Consider the following 22335-nt stretch of genomic DNA (forward strand, 5'->3'; position numbering starts at 1 on the left):
AGTGGATCCTCTGCAGTGAATGGGTGCCGTCAGCATGAGAGTCCAAACAGCTGATAAAAACATCACAAGTAATCCACAGCACTCTAGTCCATCAATTAACATCTTGTAAAGTAAAAGGATGTGTGTTTCCAAGAAACAAATTCATCATAAGGATGTTTTTTTAACTTAAAAGTTTCTCTTCTTGCCAAAATGTGTGTCCATAATCCATAATAACATTTCCATCATATTTGTTTAGAGCTGTTTTGGACTGTTTTCACTTGTACGAGGTGCTTGATCTGTGCATATTTCTCTCCTGATTCAGACAAGATGACATTTACATTGGAAAAAGTAATATTATGGACAGAGAACTTTTTTGGTTTGAGGTCAAAACATGTTAGTGATGCATTTGTTTATTATAAACATGTAGCTTTTTCACTTCTCAAGATGTTAATTGATGGAGTGGCGTGGTTTGGATGACTTGCAAATTATTGTGACGTTTTTATCAGCTGTTTGGACGCTCAATCTGACGGCACCCATTCACTGCAGAGGATCTGTTAATGAGCAAGTGTTAATGAGCTACATTTCTCCAAATCTGATGAAGAAACAAACATCTTTATCTTGGAATACCTGAGGGTGTGCAAATTGTAAGCAAATGTTCATTTAAAGTGTACTTTTCCTTTAAATGATGTTAGTTTATCACTGTATACTCATAAAAATGACGGTTAGATGTTCTGAACAAGCGATAGACTTTATTTCTGGGCAAAAAAGTATTACCAGAGTGACTGTTGAGTCACTCTTAAGACTTTAAACTTGCATACAAAACGATTAAATTTTTATAAGCCATCCAAATCTCATCAAAAATGTGTATAGTCACATAACATCCACTTTGCGGATACAAGAAAAAGCAGAGAACATTCTTCCACACAAGTCAAACACACAAACAGTTCACTCTCATTAAACTCAAATGATTTACATAATGTTCACTGTTTGTTTGGCGTGCAGAAAACAATAATGAGCAGTGTGATGCTGAGTATCTGACATGCAGAAGTTTCTCCACACATCAGCTCTCAGCCTTTAATTACAAAGCTCTCTTGATACATAGTTAATTTTGATTTCTCTCAGAGCAAAGAAACATGATTGCAAACAAGAAACACGCAGTCCATTCAGAGCACGTCATGGGAATCATTATTTCATTTCTTCAGTGCATTGCAGAGGCCAAATATTTATTAACCATGCCCAGTGTCTGTCATTAAGAGTGCTGTAAAACCTTCAAATATTACATATATAATATGAGCACAAGATAACAAGATAATCCACCTTTTTGTAAGAGTGGGCGTGGCCATTTGTACATTTTATGGGTGTGGCTTCCGGTCTCATCCAAGTCTAGCTACTTTTAGCTGTACAAAACAGCTCGTTTTGCTGCTTGATATTGCAAATTGTTGTCTTACCTTATTATTTTCATGCATTATCTTAATTATTAACACACTCTATTGTAGTGCAAATAGTTTTACCGTTTACTGCACGTTGTTATTCTTCTCCTTAGCGGATAACGAACCGGAAGTCTCACCCATAAACTTTAACTTGACAGGAAAAATGGACATTACATGCTATTGACAGTCATTTAGATAGAAGAATCGACTTCTCTGTCTCCCCTCAGTGGCCAGACCGCGTCCACTTCAGATGTAAATCACATAAATATGAGAGACTGAGATTTTGCATGTACTTATATTATTATTTTTTTATTATATATATGCAAACTTATTTAAATTTTCATATATATTTAAAAAAACATTTTCCAGTCTAGCTAAACTACTCAAGCTAGTGTTTACAGTATTTACAAACCATATTTCAAAGTATTCCATATTTTAACCTTAGCCTATTAGTATGAAAGTAGTGTTGTTGTTTATAAAATGATGATTTTTGATATTGAAGATGTTATGTTTAGCCTAATATAAAATAAGATACAAAATAATTAAATATCTCCGTTTTTATTGATGAATTACGCACGCACAAATGCGCGCTAATATTTAAACCAGTAAGATTCGATGTGCGTAATTCAAAACTAAAAACAAAAAAGTTTAAAAAATAAACAGATGTAATGTTTTGAAACTCCCTGGAAAGAGCTCGTCCACATGGGCTGTTCAGCAGCATGCTTTACACATAATAACGAGCATAATTTCATTAGCCAACCCGTGAAATCCGAGAGAGAAGTGTTTTAATGTATTTCTGCATGGTAGTGCGACGTTATTACTAAGCAAACAGGCTCGGGGTGAGACGGGGACTCGAGTGTGCGCGGGAGAGCAGCAGTAACACCCATCAACAGATCCGGATCTGACACGATGACTGAGGAACTTCAGCAGTTGTGGAGGAGCTGTGAGCTGGAGTCAGTCTGATGCTGGAATAAAATCACCCGGCAATGCGGAGAAAGGGATTAAAAAAGTAACTGTGCGAACGCATCACAGCACAACTTGCATGTGCAAGCTGAAAATGAGCAGGAAAGCGCAAAACCAATGGGCTTGAAACGGGTAAGTCGACTGTTCGTTGTGAATTTGTTGAGTTTGGGCTTCTTTGGAATTAGTCTGTTTATATCCGCAGCTCTTTTGCGTTAGTTTCTGTGTGTGAAATCGCAATAGCAGCCGCAGCAGGGAATGGGTGCGAATGCGAACCGAGTCCCAAAACGCGCTCGAAATTCCCTGGGTTTTAATACAAAGCCTTTATTTCAAACTACTGCGTTATTATTGCTACATTCTTCTGTTTCTCTGTAGCTGGAATTACAACACGGACAGGACGAGTGTGATTTCAGGCAAATCAAATTGTTAACAGACTGTAAAGTTACATAATGAATTTAAAAACTATATTTAATAAAAACGTGGATTCATTTTGCCATACTGATGAATCCATGTCGTATCAGGGATGCAAAAACAACATGTTTACGACCTGATCATTTTTAAAGCCGTAAACTAAGCATGATGAAACACTTACTGAGTTTTATGGCCACATTATAATATATGACTGTATTATATACTGTATTATAATTATATTATTTATATTTGTATGTCTGTAAGATTAAAAATGACTGTAAGCTGTTAAAAGTTAAAATGAAGTAAAATCAATAATTAGCACAAAAAGAAAACCTGATGTGTTGGTTCAAAGTGCAGAAAAGCTCAAAATTGGACAGCTTTTGTGTGTATTTGATACAGGAGAAAGTAAGGTGATAGGAAAATCTGCCAAGACATGTGAAAAGACATCTAATGCAACCTAATAAAAAGTGACATAATAGCCAATTAAACATGTTTATTTTGGTGGTCCTTTGAATATTGGATGACATCTGGGTCAGTTTTAATGGCATATTTATCATTAGGATGAGGTGGTGAAACAACACATGACTTAAAGCACATTTGTGACCCTGGTCCACGAAACCAGTCTTAAGTAGCCTGGGTATATTTGTAGCAATATTGCATGGGTCAAAATCGATTTCTCTTTTATACCAAAAATCAGCAGGATATTAAGTAAAGATATTTGGTAAATTTCCCACTGTAAATATATCAAAACTTAATTTTTGATTATATGCATTGCTAAGAACTTCATTTGGACAACTTTAAAGGCGATTCCAGATTTTCAAATAGTTTTATCTCGGCTAATTAATTTAAAAAATGACCCTTATGACTAGTTTTGTGGTCCATGGTCACATTTGGTGCAATGGCTATTATCAGTCTCTCCTAATGATCAAAAACTTTTAAAATAATGCTATGTTTGATATCTAAAAATAATAAAAATGAATTCAAAGCCTGTTAGAGATAAATGTTACTGTTTTGCTTCTGACTGTAGACCTGTGACTGACATAACATGTACAAATGGGATTTCTATAGATACGCTACTGTACATGAATCACCTTTGCTGCGTGTTGAAGTGTTAAAAAATAACAAGAAGGATATGCTTACTTTTTCTTGGCACTTCAAAGTTCTTGACACTCCCTTGGTTTTTCTGTCCAACTTCATTTATTAAATTCATTCATAAATAATCCCGATGAACTGACAGTTTTGTCTGTATTACGGCTGCTGAGAGAAATGACTCCCTTAATTAGAAACGAAACAGACCCCAAACCTGTCACACTTTTCCAGCAGAGATTTATTTTAAATGAGTCAATTTGTAGTGTCTAAATTGACATTTTAATCTAAGAGTGATGTGCACATTTCATCTCTGAATTATACATATTCTGTATCATATTCTGGCCTTGTTGCTTGGACCTTGGTAATGGATTTGATTCCAGGAGAATGCATGAACTGATAACACCTCCACAGCTTGAATGCAGTGTACTAAGATTTGGATAAAAGCATATGCCAGATTCAGTGCATATGCATATAAATCACTAATTTAATTGACACTTATGTTTAGTGAAAATAAATGTATTACATTTTATTTCTACATCAATTAATATATGTGTCCATTCTACAGAACTACAGAGTTGGAAACATCTTAAAAAGATGTCTTTTTCCAAAACATGTGTATGTATGCAAATTGTATAATATCCAACGTACACATTTCTGGTAATTGTGCAGTTAATTCTCATATTGTATTTTCAGAAAGTTGTAGAATATTTGTCCTCTCCCCAAATGTGTCACTACCGAAACACAGTAATATATAATTTAATTAGAAGGGTTATATTGACCTGTCAAGATTTTGCTTACATCTACACTGTAAATACATATCTTTTTGCTATTTTAGGACATTTTTTTCGCAGAGGTAAAAACTATAATAGTTAAGCTTTTAACAATATTTCAAGTGTGATTTATAAGATTATTTTGAATCCAATGTTTCTTTGATCATACTGATTTCAAAGTTTAGGATGTATTAGTTTGAATATACATTGAACCAAAAACTATCATAACATCTTAGTTGATAATTCATTATACTTCATTTTTGATAGTGATTGGTAGTGACTGCACATTTTCGGTAGTGACAGTAATGTTTTGGTAGCGACCACAACACATTACAGAATTGTAGCTCACATACTAAAGCACTACTAAAACATACTTAAAAAGAAAACAATTGCATAACTGTACTAAAATTTTGTTTATTTCTCCTAAATATGAGGATCATGTGTTCCCTTTGGTCAGTGATCGAACTGTGTCAAAGTTCTTGAGGGGTCCCCCTAACACAGTAATATATAATTTAATCAGAAGGGTTATATTGACCTGTCAAGATTTTGCTTACATCTACATTGTAAATATATATTTTTTTGCTATTTTAGGACATTTTTTTCGCAGAGGAAAAACAATAATAGTTACGTTTTTAACAATATTTCAAGTGTAATTTATGCGATTATTTTGAATCCAATTTTTCTTTGATCATACTGATTTCAAAGTTAAGGATTTATTAGTTTGAATATACACTGAACCAAAAACTATCATAACATCTTAGTTGATAATTCATTATACTTTATTTTTGACAAAACATTTCATGTTTTGGTCATGACTGCACATTTTCGGTAGTGACAGTGATGTTTTGGTAGCAACTGCATCACATTACAGAATTGTAGCTTGCATACTAAAGCACTACTAAAACATACTTAAAAAGAAAACAATTGCGTAACTGTACTAAAATTTTGTTTATTTCTCCCAAATATGAGGATTAGGTGTTCCCTTTGGTCATGATTGTTTCGGTAGTGACAAATTTATGGGATAAACACCCAAAAAAATCAATGACTACATTTACATGGACATCAGTAATCTTAATAATTTTAGATTATTCCTTTCATGTTCCTGTTTTACATGTTATAGTACATAGACCGATTAATGGCACACGTCATTACATCCTCACGCAACATCATCTGACTTTTCCTCTAGAATTTCACGTATATATAATTCATATTCGTTATGGTGTCATATACAGTTTTGAGTTTTTCATCTTTAATTAAAGCTTCAAAGCTTCAAGTGCAGTTAATTATTTGTCATTCTGTCTGTGTAAACAGATGATGGCGTTGCCGTCAAACAGTTGATCACTGCCCACTGTCGCAAAACGCTGTGAAAAGTCCTACATAACGGTAATAGTGTGATTAAGGTGTGTACGTCTACACTTCACTTGGGTAATGCGACTAAAATAGGAATTTGTGTTTACTTCGAGTATGACTCTCTGTTTACATAGTAGATTCTTAATCAGAGTATTGTCTTAATCGTGTTAAAATCGGAATATTGTTGTCCATGTAAACGTACTGAATGAGTACCACTACCGATCAGTCGACGAAGACGACGACAAAAAATATTCGTTAACAAACATTTTTTCTGTGACTAAGACGAGACGTTGACAAGCTAGAAGTAATATCTGATGATAAAAACTATGATGAATTTATGCCGCGTCTTCGTTAACAAGACTGGACTAGAATGTTATTTGAGGACTATGGGACATTCAAAATACATCCTATAGGCTAAGTTAATTGTCTTGTCTTTCAAAATGTGCATCCCTGTCATCAGATCATAAGGGACGTATCTAGTCTCAGTATGACAGCTGCAAACAGTCGGCTACCAAAACGCAAACTTGCGATCTGAAACAATGGCCTCAACACCCGATGGGTTAGCGATAGGGTGACCAGACGTCTTGTTTTTTCCGGGAGTCACAATTCGTTGTGAGCGCTGATAGTGCTCTCTCTGGCGCACACTCCATTTCTTCAGTTTTCATACAGCGCATGATCAGTTCTCAGTGCTCAAATATATACACAGTAGTCCAAATGTCCATCGTGTTGAGTATCTCACGTAAATACAGTCAGTTATGGCTTAAGTGAACGTAAACAGGTGGGTGAAAACTGAATGTGTCAGTATTACATGCATGCCTTCAGTATTAAAGGGACAGCATTTCTAATGAAATACCTGTGTCATGAATGTTAACCAAAAAAAAAATGTTAAATAAATGACATTAAATAAACCTACTGTATCTGAAAAATGAATTTAATTTGAATTTAATCTTTACCCAGAAATGAAAATTGTCATAATTTATTCCAGTTTCAATTTATTATCATAATTTATTTCCAAATTCAATCCTTGATTCAAATTTCTCAGCTTGATTTGGCATAAAGAGAGAAGAATTAATGACTATTTTTGTTTGAAGACTATAAAATAACTACCAAAATCAAAGTTGGTAACTGCATTTTGGCTAAAAGTTATGACTAAAAGTAACAACTAAAAGTTGACAAAAATGTAATGACTTTTCGTTGACTAAAACTCTGAAAGACTCAAATGATTAAAATGTGACTAAGACTATTAAGCATTTTCGTCTCGAAATAAAGACTAAGACTAAATCAAAAATGCCTGTCAAAATTAACAGTGCTACCGATGTTATGGTACAACTTCCAAAAAAGTGTGCTTAATTGCAGAAAAAGGTGTTTGGTGGTGACATTCTTTAATGTTGCAAAAAGGTTTTTCAGACTTTTGAACACATTTACCTCAAAATTATTTACTCACCATGTAGCTATAAGAGAGAGTGACACATAAATGTCCTGATCACAAATGTAGGGGTGTAGTTAGAATCAGTCCCAGCCAATGGACTAAAACATGCATTGTTTCGGTAGTGACGTGAAAATGCAGGACACTTTTTTTTTTTTTTACATAAAGTTTCATAATTTACATTTAAGAACATATAAAATCTATATAGTTTCAAACTTTTTAAAAGAATCAAAAAGATACTTTAAAAAAAAACAATGGAAAAAAAACACAAAAATAATTTCAATATCATTTTCATAAGCCATCTCCAAATTGCAAGTACCCACTAAATGATGATTTTATATATGAAGCTGATATTTAAAATATTATTGTGGGTTTCACTAGATAATAAAATGATCGTAGTAAACATCTAAGATTCGAATAGTTAAATGCTTTTTAAATGTGTGTGGTTTTTTTTGTGAAACAGCAGTTTGAACCAATTCTGTAAACTGGCCCATGTATAAACATTTTTTTTTTTGACTGAGAAACAATGGCACTTTTTAAGTTTTATGAGTGCTTTTGTTGTGTTAAATTAAGACGACTTGTAGTTTTACCATAAACTTTTTGAGGGTTGCCTAGCAGCGCAACTCATCATCGCTGCAGACATAAAACAAAAAACTGAGTGACAGAAAAACAATGCACTTATTGTCTTCCCACCCGTTTTACAGCGCAGTAGCGTGAATAACGTCGGCATCTATTAAGAGCAAGCACAAATAGCTCATATTGATTCATGAGTGCCTTTATAACTCTCTAACTCAAAGTGCCATTGCAGAAATCTCCCCATCAGCACTATTGAATTTCATCTTCCCCGGGAGACACGCAGCACCGCCGCGCTCATCATCAGCACCATCACTCATACGGGCTCCTGTACGACAGCCCAACGTCTACCTTTTCATCTCTCGGCGCTCCACAGGACCTGTCTGTCTGTCTGTGCCGGAGAGTTTGTGTGGCTTGTGTTTTAATATGTCTGTAAGGAGACCTCCAGCCTCCTGTGTGCTGTTATGAAGTTCACAAAATGGAAATCAATGTTACAGGCATCTTGGAATTGATCTGTGCTGATTGCTAATAGTGATGACAGTCTCCAGGGTCTTTTACCATCGCTGCAATAGATCTCAATACAGACCCACGGGACTAAAAGAATAGAGCGGATTCTCAGTGATTGTGAATGTAATTAATTGATCAAATAGTTGTGGGAAAGAAAGAAAGAAAGACAAAGAAAGAGAGAGAGAGAAAAGGCTTGCAGACAGATCTGCCCACACTGTCTCTTACACTCTTTGCCTTTAGGGAAATTCATTAAAATGTTTTCACTTCTCTTCTGTATGTTTATAGTGTGTGTGCAGGTTTGCATTATACATCAGAATACATCTGTATATATAATGCATAAATGTATGGGGGGAAAAAAATAAAAATTATAGTAAAAAACAGCAGTGGTTGCCAGAACAGTACTAAAAAAAAAACTATAGCAAGGTTTTTAGGTTTTATGGACTGAATGCACATTTACGGTAACAAAATATATTTAATTAACTTATAACTGATTCAAAAATCTAAGAAGATTTTTTTTTGTTAATCTGTATTTTCACTGTAAATTATAAGATGTTTAAATCTTTCTCATTTTCAAAAACTGTAAATTTAACAGTATTTTGCTGTAAAATGACATGAAATGTTCCATTCGATTTATTACAGTTTATTACCATTAACTAATTAAAAGTATTTTACTGTAGCATTTGACAGTCTTAAAATTATGTAAATAACTTAATTATTTAATTTTTTTTTCTGATACTTTTTGTGAGTATGTTAAAAAGAGTCGGAAAGAGTTTCTAATGCTTTTGAAAGAAGTCTCATACTGTATTGTCATCAGTACTGCATTTATTTTATCAAAAATATAGTAAAAAGAGTAATATTTGGTCACATTTTTTATTTAAAGTCCAATTCTCAATATTAACCAACTAATAACTATGCCTTTAGCATTAATAAACTCCTAATTTGCTGCTTATTAATAGTTAGTAAGATACACTGTAAAAAAAAACATTTTGTTGAATCAACTTAAAATAACTTGTTACCCTGCAAACTTAAAATTTTAAGTTCAGTCAACTTAAGTTTAGTCAACTTGAAATGTTAAGTTGTACTAAGTGAAAACATATATTTGAGTTGACTAAAACAATTTGGTTTGTTAAACTTAAAAGCTGGGCTTGTTACCCATCTGCCTTAAAATTTTAAGTTGAATGAACTCAAATATCTAAGTTTTCACTCAGTACAAACATTTCATGTTGACTAAACTTTTTTGAGTTGACTGAACTTAAAATTTTAAAGGGGTCATCGGATGTAAAGTTCACTTTTTCATGTTGTTTGAACATTAATGTGTGTTGACAGTGTATGTACAAATCTACACTATAATGATACAAATCCATGCAGTGTTTTTAATTAATCTGTAAAAATAATATCCCCTTTTTCAAAGCGAGCCATTCTCAGATGCCTGTCACACCGACAGAGGCCGCTCCCACGATAGTTGACTGACATGAGCGTCTTACCTCAGACCCGCCTTACAACAGTCCGACCTCTATTGTTTCGATGCCAAAGCAGGGATGTAAGTTAGACAAGAATATCTCTGATTGAGCGATTGAGGTGTTGTGTTGCTGGATGTAATAATGAACATAGTGGTCGTCATTTACTCCTGACATCTGAGCCGCTGAAGATGCAGTGGATCACGTTTGTTTGTGAATGAAATGCGCCTCCCGATCTACATATATCCGTCTACGTTCACGCGAATCATTCGTGATCCAGCTTCACTTACAGCAGCCATGAGTATAAGGTGTGTTTTTTTTTTTTTCCAATGAATCTCTGCAATCACCTTTCCTAATAATGTGCTAATTAGCAAGTTTAGCGGAGAGAAGAGAGGGGCGGGGCGAGCAGAGCTCATTTGCATTTAAAGCAGCCTCGACCAGAATGAGATGATTTTTGCAGAGCTGATTTTGACAAAGTAAAAAGGGTGTTGTTTTACACAACCATTGAGAATTTTTAACCAAAGTATATTATAGACTTTTCATTAAAACCCTAAAGAATCATATCAACTTGTGGAAAATGGGCATCCGATGACCCCTTAAACTAAAGTGTTACCTAATATTTAGAAAAATTATTGTAATTTAAAACTGTTTTCTATTTAAATATATTTTAAAATGTAATTTATTCCTGTGCTGCAAATCTGAATTTTCAGCATCATTACTTCGGTCTTCTTTGTCGCATGATACATTAGAAGTCATTCTAATATGATGATTTGCTTCTTATTATCAATGCTGAAAACAGTTGCTGATTAATATTCTTCGAAACTGGAATTTTTTTTTCAGGATTGTTTGATAAATATAAAGTTCAAAAGAACAGCATTTATTTAAAATACAACTCCTTTGTAAATAGAAATGTATTTAATGTCAATTTTGATCAATGCGTGCTTACTTTTATTCCTGTAAAATGTACCAAGCCCAAACTTTTGAATATAAATATACAATAATCTATTAATGACTTGGAGACATAATAGAAAGCCAGACTGTTTGGAGACAGATAGACTTAGAAATTCTTTAAATTCAGAAGGGCATGGAGACATAACTGTCTGATCAGACTGATCTTCAAAGGCCACTGCAATTTGAGCACTTCCCTTGAGCACTAGCTGGCATAAAGAAGCGAACACTCTTTCAGACATTCTTTCTGTTTTTGACCTCTCTGTTACCCCCCAAAATCCACAAACCTTGCTTTAATAAAGCAGCTTCCTCTGCACTTCCATCAGGATCAGAAATAACAGCACTTCTGTGAAGTTATATAGTTTGTATAGTTTATAAACTTACTTTGCAAGTTACTGTGAAACAATACAATAAATGTATGACATATAAAACAATATATTAGTTTTTAATGTATAAAATTAACACACGAATGTATCAATAGGGAAGTAAAGACATTCAAAATGTTACAAAAGATTCCACAAATATGCAATTTCCACAAAAATATTAAGCAGCAAAACACTGATCATAATAATCATGTTTCTTAAACAGCAAATCATCATATCAGAATGATTTCTGAAGAATCATGTGACACTGGAATAATGATGCTGAAAATTCAGCTTTGATCACAAGAGTAAATTATATTGCACAATAGATTAAAATAAAAAACAGTTATTTTAACTTTCCGGGCCCTTTCGGTCATTTTTGACTGAAAAAATGTATATTTTGAAATTTTAAAAATCGTAGCTTCATCAGAATGAGATGACACTTGGTGACTTTTGTTGCATTGGCTATGTGAACACACAAAAAAATCATGGACATGATTTGGATATGTTAAAGGGTCACAACAAAAAAAGTCAAACTTGGCTCCTTCGCGGTCAAAAAATGGCTGACATATGAAATGAACGGGAAACACACAAAAAAAAAAAAAAACGAAAACTCAGAGAATCTTTTTTTGTTATTACCTACAAATCAGCCGCTGTGGATAAAAAAGTGCACAGCAATCAAGGGGTGACACTCTAGAATATCAAGAGTGCAAAATAGACACCCACGCACACACACAGAAACACATAGAAATGAACTGATAAAAATGGAGCAGAGCATTTGAGAATATGTGAAATAAAATGAATAAATGAAAAACATACAAAAGAGTCTCTCTCACAAACACACAGAATAATTTTGTAAAATATATGAAAAAACTGTAAACACATTTATGACCAAAAACTGTACTTTTTACAGTACAAAACTGTAATTTACTAACAAGAAAATTTTAATGTAAACCAGTAAATTCAACAATGCACACTGCTATTAAAATCTGTTTTGTACCTTCAACATACTGACATCCGCCATAATAATGCAGGTGGTTAAAGAGAAAGCCACATGAAGAATCAAACCTCATTACAAGTAGCTTGGCCACTAGCAGAAGTATATACTAGTATATAAAGGGTGCACAGAGTCATTCGCGCAAACAGAAAACACCATCATGGTAACACACAACACTTAAATAATGCAGTAAACATTTATTAAACAACAGAAGATGTAACATAAAGCCCAAAATGTATATAACTGTTAACACAAACTATAAAAAAAAAAGATTATTTAAACAAAATACTTTCAAATGTGTAGTTTCACGCAGGGAATTCTGGGAATATCAGTTTACAGTTTTCAGCTGTAAATTATACATTGATTTGTTCTTTTTTTACTGTAGCATTTGTACAAAATTTTACAGTTAAAATTACATTTATTTTATCTGTAAAGTTACAATTATATTTATTTATGGTTATTTAGATTTTTTTAACCTCTTTTTCTTCAATTTACTGGTTGATAATTATTGTTTTTGCTCTTATTTTAGCAGATATTCCTGATATCTGAGTAACAGTAATGCTTCCCTTTCTGACAAAATTTTAATGTTTGATTGTAATCATAATGCAACCTGATATTTATCTAACCAAAAATATCTAAACCTTGACAAAAAGTAGTCTTTTAGAATGTTTAAATGTATATCTAAAAGCAAAACCTAACAAACTATGTCAAAAATATGTATATGTAAAAATATGTATAATATGTATATAGGGAGGTATACAGGAGCTCACAGTTTTTATTTTTTAATGACACCAAATGGCACAATTCTCACTTCAAATAAATGGATTTTAAATGCGTTGACTCTGTTTTAATGTGAAATGCTGCATTTATTGAAAAATAATTAAAAAAATAATTATATAAATAAATATGTATTAATTCTGGGAAAAAAAGCTCATTAAAGTTGTATAAATATTGCATATTGTTATAAAATCCCCTCAAAATTCTAAATAATAGTCAAAAAATATTATTGAACAAAAATATTTTACAATGATTTTCCTGAAGAAAACAAAAAGTTACATTTCAAGGCTTCGCTCACTTTTGACCGGGAAGAAGCCAAGTGTGACTCCTAAATCAAGAGACCCAGAGGGTTGAATTATAAAAATATTTCACAATATTACAGTTTTTCCTGTATTTTTGATCAAATGCATGCAGACTTGGTGAGAATTAGACACTTCTTTCAAAAACAATGAAAAATCCACAGGTGATGCAAGTCACCTCATATTGGAAAGCTCTGTCACATTTCTCTGCCTTACTCAAATGCATTGTGTGTAAATCATTTATCATTGTTAGACGTTGCTTCCTAGTGTCATCTTTGGACTAGAGAAAAGACTGGCTCATTTGCATTTTTAAAAACGCCTTGGCACCTACTTTAACTGGCACATTAGGTGCAGTCTGAGCTCATATGAAGACAGTATGAGCTTCATGCAGGAAATGCTGGGTCATATATTGACTCATGGATCGAGCGGTAACACATGGCATCACTGGTTTCAGTTTGACAGTGATTCATTTGGACTGCCAGAAGCCTCACGGCTCAAGCATCATGTTAAGAAATAAAATTAAAGAGCAGATATAGAAGCCAAATCATATATCGTGTCTATAATTGTTGCTTACATCACAAGTGTTAGAGAAGTCATGCTAAAAGAGATTGCATTTATAGTATAAATCGGACTGCAATTTAGGATAGAAATATTTTATTTGATTTGGGTGAGCTTTAAAATTCTGTCTGCTGCTGTTTGATGTTTATTAAAATCCACCATGATAGCACCGGCTTTCATTCATCATTTCTGACATCTTAACAAGGGAGACAAAAAATCAGAGCTGTCTTTCTGCTACGCAGCAGATATGGTGTTTGAATACATCATGCTTTAATTTTACAAAAGGTTGACTAGCCTTTGTAAGACCGATGGCGTTTCTCAGAATCCTCTGGCGTGAGAAGATCTGTTTCATAAATCTCCTGTTGGAATCACACTAATTATACCCATCCTCATTTGAGAGCACTGGACCTTACTCTGCCATTGTGTAGAGAACACGGCTCATTTAGGAACTTATCCATGAATAGAAAAGAAAACATCATAATTAATTCCTCCGCTTTGGGATTCAACTTGTGTTGTGACATGAATTTACTGCATCCCGTGACTCGTGAGCAATTAAGACTTCCAAAGCCATCGGAGAACCTATTTTCACTACTGTTTAAAAAAAATATGCAGATATGTCAGGAGAATGTGATGTTGCATTAGGAGACTGAGACGACAAATATATTAGTATGAATTTTGCAGCATTAGTGTTGATGTTTGACAACTTTTATGCGTTCATTATGTATTTTTCAATGAGCGTTATTGCCCTTGAGACAGTCAAAGCTACTTATCATTTTAAATCCAGAGCTTATGAAATGATGGATTGGAAAGGCTAAATTTTCACCCATTAAAAGTGTACTCATTTTCACTCAAAATGTTTAGCAGAGCAGAAAAGTTTGGCATAGTTTTTTAAGAGACAGAATTCAATTGCATTTAGGCTATAATGTACAGTAGGTAAAATGTAATGGTCTTTTTCTTCAATGCAGTCATCTTTTTCAATGCAACTACAATGAATGGTGACTGAAATGAAGCAAAAGCACCAGAAAAATAGTCCATATGACTTCCATGTGTTTGTGCACATTCTAAGTCTTCTGAAGCCATATGACGTTAACATTTCTTTACTTCAAAAGAATATGAAAAAGCATAAACAATAAAAAACAAAACAATTGTGAACAAAATGTAATGTTTTTAAAGACTAAGTAGCATGTTAATTGCAATTAAATGAAAGTGTTATAGTTTAAATGCATATTAAATGCGATTAGCTGACCTTTAGATTGCTTTCTGACCAACTTATGTACATCTTTATACAGGTGGAGTCAAAAGTTTACATACACCTTGCAGAATCTGCAAAATGTTAATTATTTAATTATTTATCTTATAAAATAAGATGGATCTTACAACGTGCATGTTATTTTTTTATGTAGTACTGACCTAAATAAGATATTTCACATTAAAGACATTTACATATAATCCAAAAAGAGAAAATAGTAGTTGAATTTCTAAAAATTACCCTGTTCAAAAGTTTACGTACACTTGATTTACTGTGTTTCATACCTGTATGATTTTGAGATCCATCTTTTCACACTACGGACAACAGAGGGACTCTTATGCAACTATTACAGAAGGTTCAAACACTCACTGATGCTCCAGAAGGAAAAACAATGCATTAAGAGCCGGGTAGTAAAAACTTTTTGAATTTGAAGATCAGGGTAAATTGAACTTATTTGTTTTCTGGGGATCATGTAAGTATCTTCTGTAGCTTCTGAAGGGCAGTACTAAATGAAAGAAAAATATGATGTTTAGGCAAAATAAGAAAACTTTACACATCCTCATTCCATTCAAAAGTTTACACCCCTGACTCTTAATGTATCTTAATTTTGCTTCTGAAGCATCAGTGAGCGTTTGAACCTTCTGTAACAGTTGCATATGAGTCCCTCAGTTGTCCTCAGTGTGAAAAGATGGATCTCAAAATCATTCAGTCATTGTTGGAAAAGGTTCAAATACACAAAAATGCAGAAAAACTACAGAATATGTGGGATCTGATGGATTTATCTGAAGAACAGTAGGCAGTTTAACTGTTCAGGACAAGGGACTCATGAACAACCATCACTACACAAAAAAACACAGCTGTGGATCATTCAGGTAACAACACAGTATTAAGAATTAAGTGTATGTAAACTTTGGAACAAAGTCATTTTTATAAATTCAACTAATATTTTCTCTTCTGGACTATATGTAAACACTAGCACTACATAAAAATTAACATGCATTTTGTATGATCCCTCTTATTTTGGTAAAATTTACATTTTGCAGATTCTGCAAGGTGTGTAAACTTTTGACTTCAACTATATATCATAACTGGTCTTTGAAATATGGTTAGTGTACTGACAAGCATAAAGATGCAAAAATATACTTTTATGTTATTTCTATTAAAATTTGTATGTCATGTATTTACATATATGTGACCCTGGACCACAAAACCAGTCTTAAGTCGCTGGGGTTTATTTGTAGCAATAGCCAAAAACACATTGTATGGGTCAAAATTATTGATTTTTCTTTTATGGCAAAAATCATTAGGATATTAAGTAAAGATCATGTTCCATGAAGATATTTTGTAAAATTCTTACTGTAAATGTATGAAAACTTAATTTTTGATTAGTCATATACATTGTTAAGAACATTATTTGAAGAACTTTAAAGGCAGTTTTCTCAATATTTTGATTTTTTTGCACCCTTAGATTCCTGATTTTTAATCATCATTGAAAAGCTTATTTATCCAGCTTTCATGTGATGTATAAATCTCAATTTTGAAAAAATGAACCTTATGACTGGTTTTGTGATCCAGGGTCACAAATTTGCAATGAATAAGCAAGTCATTATATTTGAAAAACTATTAACTTTAAATGTAATGTAAATACTAACTCAACAGTGTTTATATGCTACCAACATTAATAATACAAACAGTGGTAATAACACAAATTGGCAAACTTATCCTTTAAGTATGTGCAGTATACCAGGGACCATTTTCTTTGTGTTGTGCATCTCCAGTGTGTTTTGGAAATATCCAGACTAATTAATCTGTTGTTTTCTGTGCTAATTTTTGTTGTATTGTGCACCTTGGGTTTAGCAACCTGGAGTGGGAACTGCAGAGCAAGTCTTCATTAAAATCTTCCTCTTTTTATCTCTCAGAGCTCAGCCATGATGACCACCATGACCTGGTAGACTGTGAATCTGTGGAGTGTACGGCACGCACAGCAGAGATGTACCAAGAGGTGGCTTTCCTAGCAGGCAGCACCGATCATCAGTTTACTTCTTTCCATTTTAACCCTTTGGAGAACCCACATGAAATCAGCAGCAAAAAGGGTGTGTTTTATAAACGTGCACAACTGCAGTGCAAGTCCGGCTTACAAGAGGACGAGGTTCATCGGAATCGAGGAGCTGGAACAGACGAGGGTGCTTTAGTTGACCGCACCGCCATCATCAATGTGGGCGGCATCCGTTATCGCATACCATGGTCCACTCTTGAGGAGTTCCCATTGACACGTTTGGGGAAGTTACGTAGCTGCAGCAATGCTGAGGAAATCCTGGACTTGTGTGATGACTATGACGCTCACTGCAACGAGTTCTTCTTCGACCGGAGCCCCAGTGCCTTTCGGTCCATCGTCACGTTCCTGGCAGCTGGGAAGCTTCGTCTTTTGCGGGAGATGTGCGCACTGTCCTTTCAGGAGGAACTGTTGTATTGGGGTGTGGAGGAGGCCAGTCTGGAGTGGTGCTGCTTGAGAAAGCTCCGTCTCCGGCAGGAGGAGCAGCGGGAGAGACTCCGGCAGGAGGAGGAGGAGGCAGAGCTGACCGCGCCCCAGTCTTGTGAGGAGGCGCCGGGTGTCGGGAGCCCAGAGGAGGGTCGTCTGGCTGGGTGCATGCACAGCCTCCGAGACATGGTGGAGAATCCTCACTCCGGGATTCCTGGCAAGATCTTCGCCTGCCTATCCGTGGTCTTTGTGGCCATTACGGCAGTTACACTGTGTGTCAGCACCATGCCTGACCTGAGGGAGGAGGAGGAGAGGGTGAGTGTACTGTTCAACGCACCAGACTAGGGCTTGTGCAGCTGTTTGAATTAGTGAACTAGTTGTCCAAAAAAGTAGACAATTAGTCACACTGCAAAAAATTATTTTCTTAACCAGTATTTTTGTCTTGTTTTCCAGTCAAAGGTGTCTAAACATCATTAAAATTGACTTGGGAAGATACTAAAGGATCTAAATCTTTTATTCAGGGAACGTACAGTTTATTGTTGGACTCTAATTTCAAAGACTACATCTAATCTCTTTAATCCTAACCCTACTTACCTTTACTCCAACACCTAATTCTAACCCCTATGATCCTAAACTTAAATTTCCCCATAACCCAAAATCTACCTCTAACCCCTATAATCCCAATCCTAATTTGCCCTTCTCTCAAAACTTAACCCTAACTCTAACCACATCATAAAGCACAGATCTCCTCAGTCACCAGAGGTTCACCATGTTGTGCTGTCTTTTGGGTTAAACAACAGGGAGCAGGGAATTCGGTGTTCCTGGGGAAAAGTGTTAAGCGCTTCCTGGGGGAGGCAGCTCAGCTTTTTCCAAATGCAGTGATTCACATGCCTCTAATCAATTACAACACGGCTTTGCCAGGGTGGCTTACTAACAAAATTAAACTGTTGAATGAAATAGTCCTAAAGACAGGCTGTAGTATCCCTTTGTTGCTGTGGAAGTCCTTTGGTACGGAGGCTGATAAGGTTCATTGGAACCCGGCCATAGCCAAGGCTATGTTCAAGCACTAGCTGGACCATTTAAACTGAGGCAGGGAGAAGCTGCAGGGGAGGGGGGGGCCTCTTGTTAAACCGATCAGTGATTAATCTCTCCCAGGTGTTTGAATAGTCTCCACCAAGGCGTTTTTATTTGTTACCAAAGGTGCATAAGCTCAGAGAAAAATGGTATACCCCCTTTATGTCCTCAGGCTGGCCCATAGTCTCAGACTGTGAAAGTGAGAGCTATAGGATAGCAGAATTTATTGATTTTTATTTAAACTCCTTATTCACCAGACATGCAAGCTATATAAGAGACACTTATGATTTTGTAGATAGGATTAAACTCTTGACTGTGCCGACAGTCTCTTTTTTTCCTTAGATGTGGACAGTGTGTATACGAATACTGAGACCCCTGTTTGGGGGACAGTTTTATTTACAGATTAAGGGTACGGCTATGGGAAAAAAGATTTGTGCCTGTTTACGTCAATATTTATATGGCCCAATGGGAAGAATCTGTATTCTGCAGGTAGCTATTCTAGATACTGTACTTGGATGATGTATGGGGGATTTGGCAGCATGGCCATCAATGATTCCAGGCCTTTGTGCGGACATTAAACTCTCACCATGCCTCCAACAAAGTCATGTTGGCTTTTAATGATTAAGCTATTGACATTCTTGACACCACCGTGTATAAAGGCCTGGATTTCCCCCTGACAAACCGTCTGGACATAAAAGTGTTTTTTAAAGAAACGGACAACCATGCTCTACTGCACTTTGACAGTTTTCATCCCTGTCACACCTTTCGGGGGTTTGTGCAGGCTTAGCTATTGAGATTCAGGAGAATTTGTACACAGGAAACAGACTTTCAAGAAGCAAAACGGATTTTGTTTAAGGCGCTTTGGACTAGGGGTACTCGGAATCATGGTTGCGGGAGGTCTACTGGGAACACTGCTGTGGGGTCATGGATTCAGCGGTTCGCCCTCCCCTACAAGAGAAAGTCCTGGTCCTGGCTATTTTTAGTTTTGGGCCAACATCGAGGTCCTTGATGAAACGAATTGGGGCAATTTCAGGCGAACTCTGGGAGGGGACCCACGGGGAGGGGATTGACTTGTCTGCCTATTAACGCAACACAAATTTGCGGGACTTGCTGGTGGGCAGCCAGCTCCCTGGACCCAGGGGTGACCTGGGGAGAACGGGGTGGCCCCGGGTGATTAAATCAATGAGTCAGCAGGAGGCTTTTTTCCTGCCAAATGTACCTCTGAACAGTGGGAACTGCATTTATGTCATCAATTGTGTAAAGTGTGGGACGCAGTATGTGGGCTAGACTAGAAAATTAAATTAGAACCCTGCTGTATCACCATCGATATTTGATCTGGGTGGGGCAGGCCGCTGGGCGGCCCTTGACTGAGCACTTCCGGAGGTATGGTGTTCAGAATTTACACATCCGGGGGGGGTTGAGCATAATCCAGGTTGGACGCACAGGCATAGGGGGACATAGGGAGCGTAAAAGACTAAAGACTAAATATGCAAACTCCCAAACTGGCGGTTGTCCTAGGTAAGGATGATATTTCTGTTCGGTTGTTGCATTAGCTTTTAGAGATGAGGGCTGGTCGAAGCTTGATGTGTTCAAGGGTGCATCCGCCAGTTTTGATTCTTGACCCAAGTCAGGTTTGATGTTGCTTGGGGATCTGCCCTACACATTCTTATGGGCTCAGCACCGGTTTTACTGTTACTTGAGTCCTCGGGCGCATGCCAGAGAGTTAAGACTCTTTGAGGAGATGGTACAGTGACCTTTGCGGCTAATTTCCACTCTTCGGGTTTAACGCCCAGGTTGGCAAAGTGCCCTTAGATGTGATTTCTTTGTGCAGACTTCCCTGGATGACCTGGGATACCTAGCGGTGTTAATGAAGGGTAATTTGGAGGAGTGGTAAGTATCCAGCTTCCCTGGGTCCACTAGGACAGCACGCAGGGACTGTGGCCTGGGGCTAATGGGCATTAGTTAGAGCCCAATCTTTTATGGGTGATTAGCAGCTCTAATGCAACAGCAAATTTTGTACCCAACACCCTTGCACTCAGTCTGATATCTTTCGTGTAGAGGTAAAAATTGTTGAAGGCCAGTATGCGATTCTTGGATCAGAAGTTAACACATCTATCTGTGTCATTAATGTTAACCAACAAAAGATGTTAAATGTATACGTTAAGTAAATCTACTGTATCTGAAAAATTAGTTTAATTTGTATCTCTATCTTATTTGTCTTATTGTGCTTCTTATTTTAAAAATTACTGTTAAAGGGATCATTTACCCCCCAAAAAATTAATAATAGTTTATTAATAAAATTCACAATAGTTTTCCCAAATTCAATCCTTGATTCAAATTTATCATTAGCTTAATTGATTTGGTCTAAAGAGAGAAGAATTAATGATTATTTTTGTTTAAAGACTACATAGCTACCAAAATAAATGTTGGTAACTGCAGTTTGACTAAAAGTTGACAAAAATTTGATGAAAGACTTAAATGTCTAAAGTGTGACTAAGACTATTAAGCATTTTCGTCTCGAGATAAATACTAAGACTAAATCAAAAAATTCCTGTCAAAATTGCCTGTCACTGGTCTAGCAAAACATTTTTTCTTTTATAAATTGCATCATGTGAAAAGAGAAGTTTGCACATGAGTTAAAACCATGAAGATGAGCAAGCAAAGTTTTAGCACATTGCTATTATCAATGTTCGCTTTACAACAAACATTCACCCTTTTACTAGGTGGACTGCCAATTGAGGACAAACAGCTGAATTCAGTTATCACAGATAGAGCTCAATTAACAAGATAGAGCTCAATTAATTGGTCATTGACATATACAGCCATAGAATATTGCAAATATACAGCTACAAAATAAATAAATAAAAAACTATTTGTTTACAAAAAAAAAAACAAGAAGGTTCTACTTCTTCATTCATACCCTCAGGAATTTAAGACTTTAGTTCAAAAATTCAGAAGGCCTCCCTTTGCAACAGTTTCTTATTATCTCTATCTCCACCTCTTCTCTGAGGTAAGATATTGGTGCCCAGGAATTTCAGACAAAGAGTGATTTACAGATTTAAAATGTCTTCTAAAGGCACTTGTATTTTCAATAACTTGTGTGGTTTTGCCAACTTATAACAATAGACAGGAACAAATGATAATGTAAATCACATATGTACCCTTACAAGTTATCAGCTGTTTAACCTTAATATGTTTTTAGTGTATGAGGATGTGTAAAAGATTTACATTTGACATACTTAGTGCAGGAAGTACAATTATAACTAGGACTCCTAGAAGAGACAAAGAGAAATTGATCACTGAAAGCATTCGAACAACTGAGGATCACTCGTCAGGATCACTGACAATCTGGCAATGACTCTTGATAATTTTCCCAATGTCATTACTTAATACTGATTAAGAAAAAGATTTTTCTGTGGTGTAAATATTAATTTATGTTAATGTCACATTGCATCAGCGGCCTGACAGTTGGCTGGAGAGTGTTTTTGTGTGGCTGAGAAATAAAATCTTGCATATCTCCAGCAATGCGGGTTGCACTGACATAGATGGTGCAAAACAGAAACGTCCCACTCACTTATAGTTTCTGTCAGCCTCAGAATCACGCATTGTTATTTTCAGCAGTCTTTGTGCAGTTTGAATG

At 35.5% G+C, this 22335-nt stretch overlaps 1 protein-coding gene across 1 annotated transcript in view; it reads left to right on the forward strand.

Annotated features, from left to right (window-relative positions):
• The first annotated feature begins 2248 nt into the window (after positions 1–2248).
• Positions 2249–22335, forward strand: part of kcng2 (potassium voltage-gated channel, subfamily G, member 2) — a 45769-nt gene continuing 25682 nt past the window's right edge. The window contains exons 1-2 of the mRNA XM_051136299.1: positions 2249–2504; positions 17062–17936. Coding sequence (XP_050992256.1) covers positions 17133–17936 — 804 coding nt within the window. The 5' untranslated portion in view covers positions 2249–2504; positions 17062–17132. The remainder of the gene's footprint in view (positions 2505–17061; positions 17937–22335) is intronic.

The sequence above is a fragment of the Labeo rohita genome, chromosome 19, assembly GCF_022985175.1.
Source record: "Labeo rohita strain BAU-BD-2019 chromosome 19, IGBB_LRoh.1.0, whole genome shotgun sequence".
Classification (NCBI taxonomy): domain Eukaryota; kingdom Metazoa; phylum Chordata; class Actinopteri; order Cypriniformes; family Cyprinidae; genus Labeo; species Labeo rohita.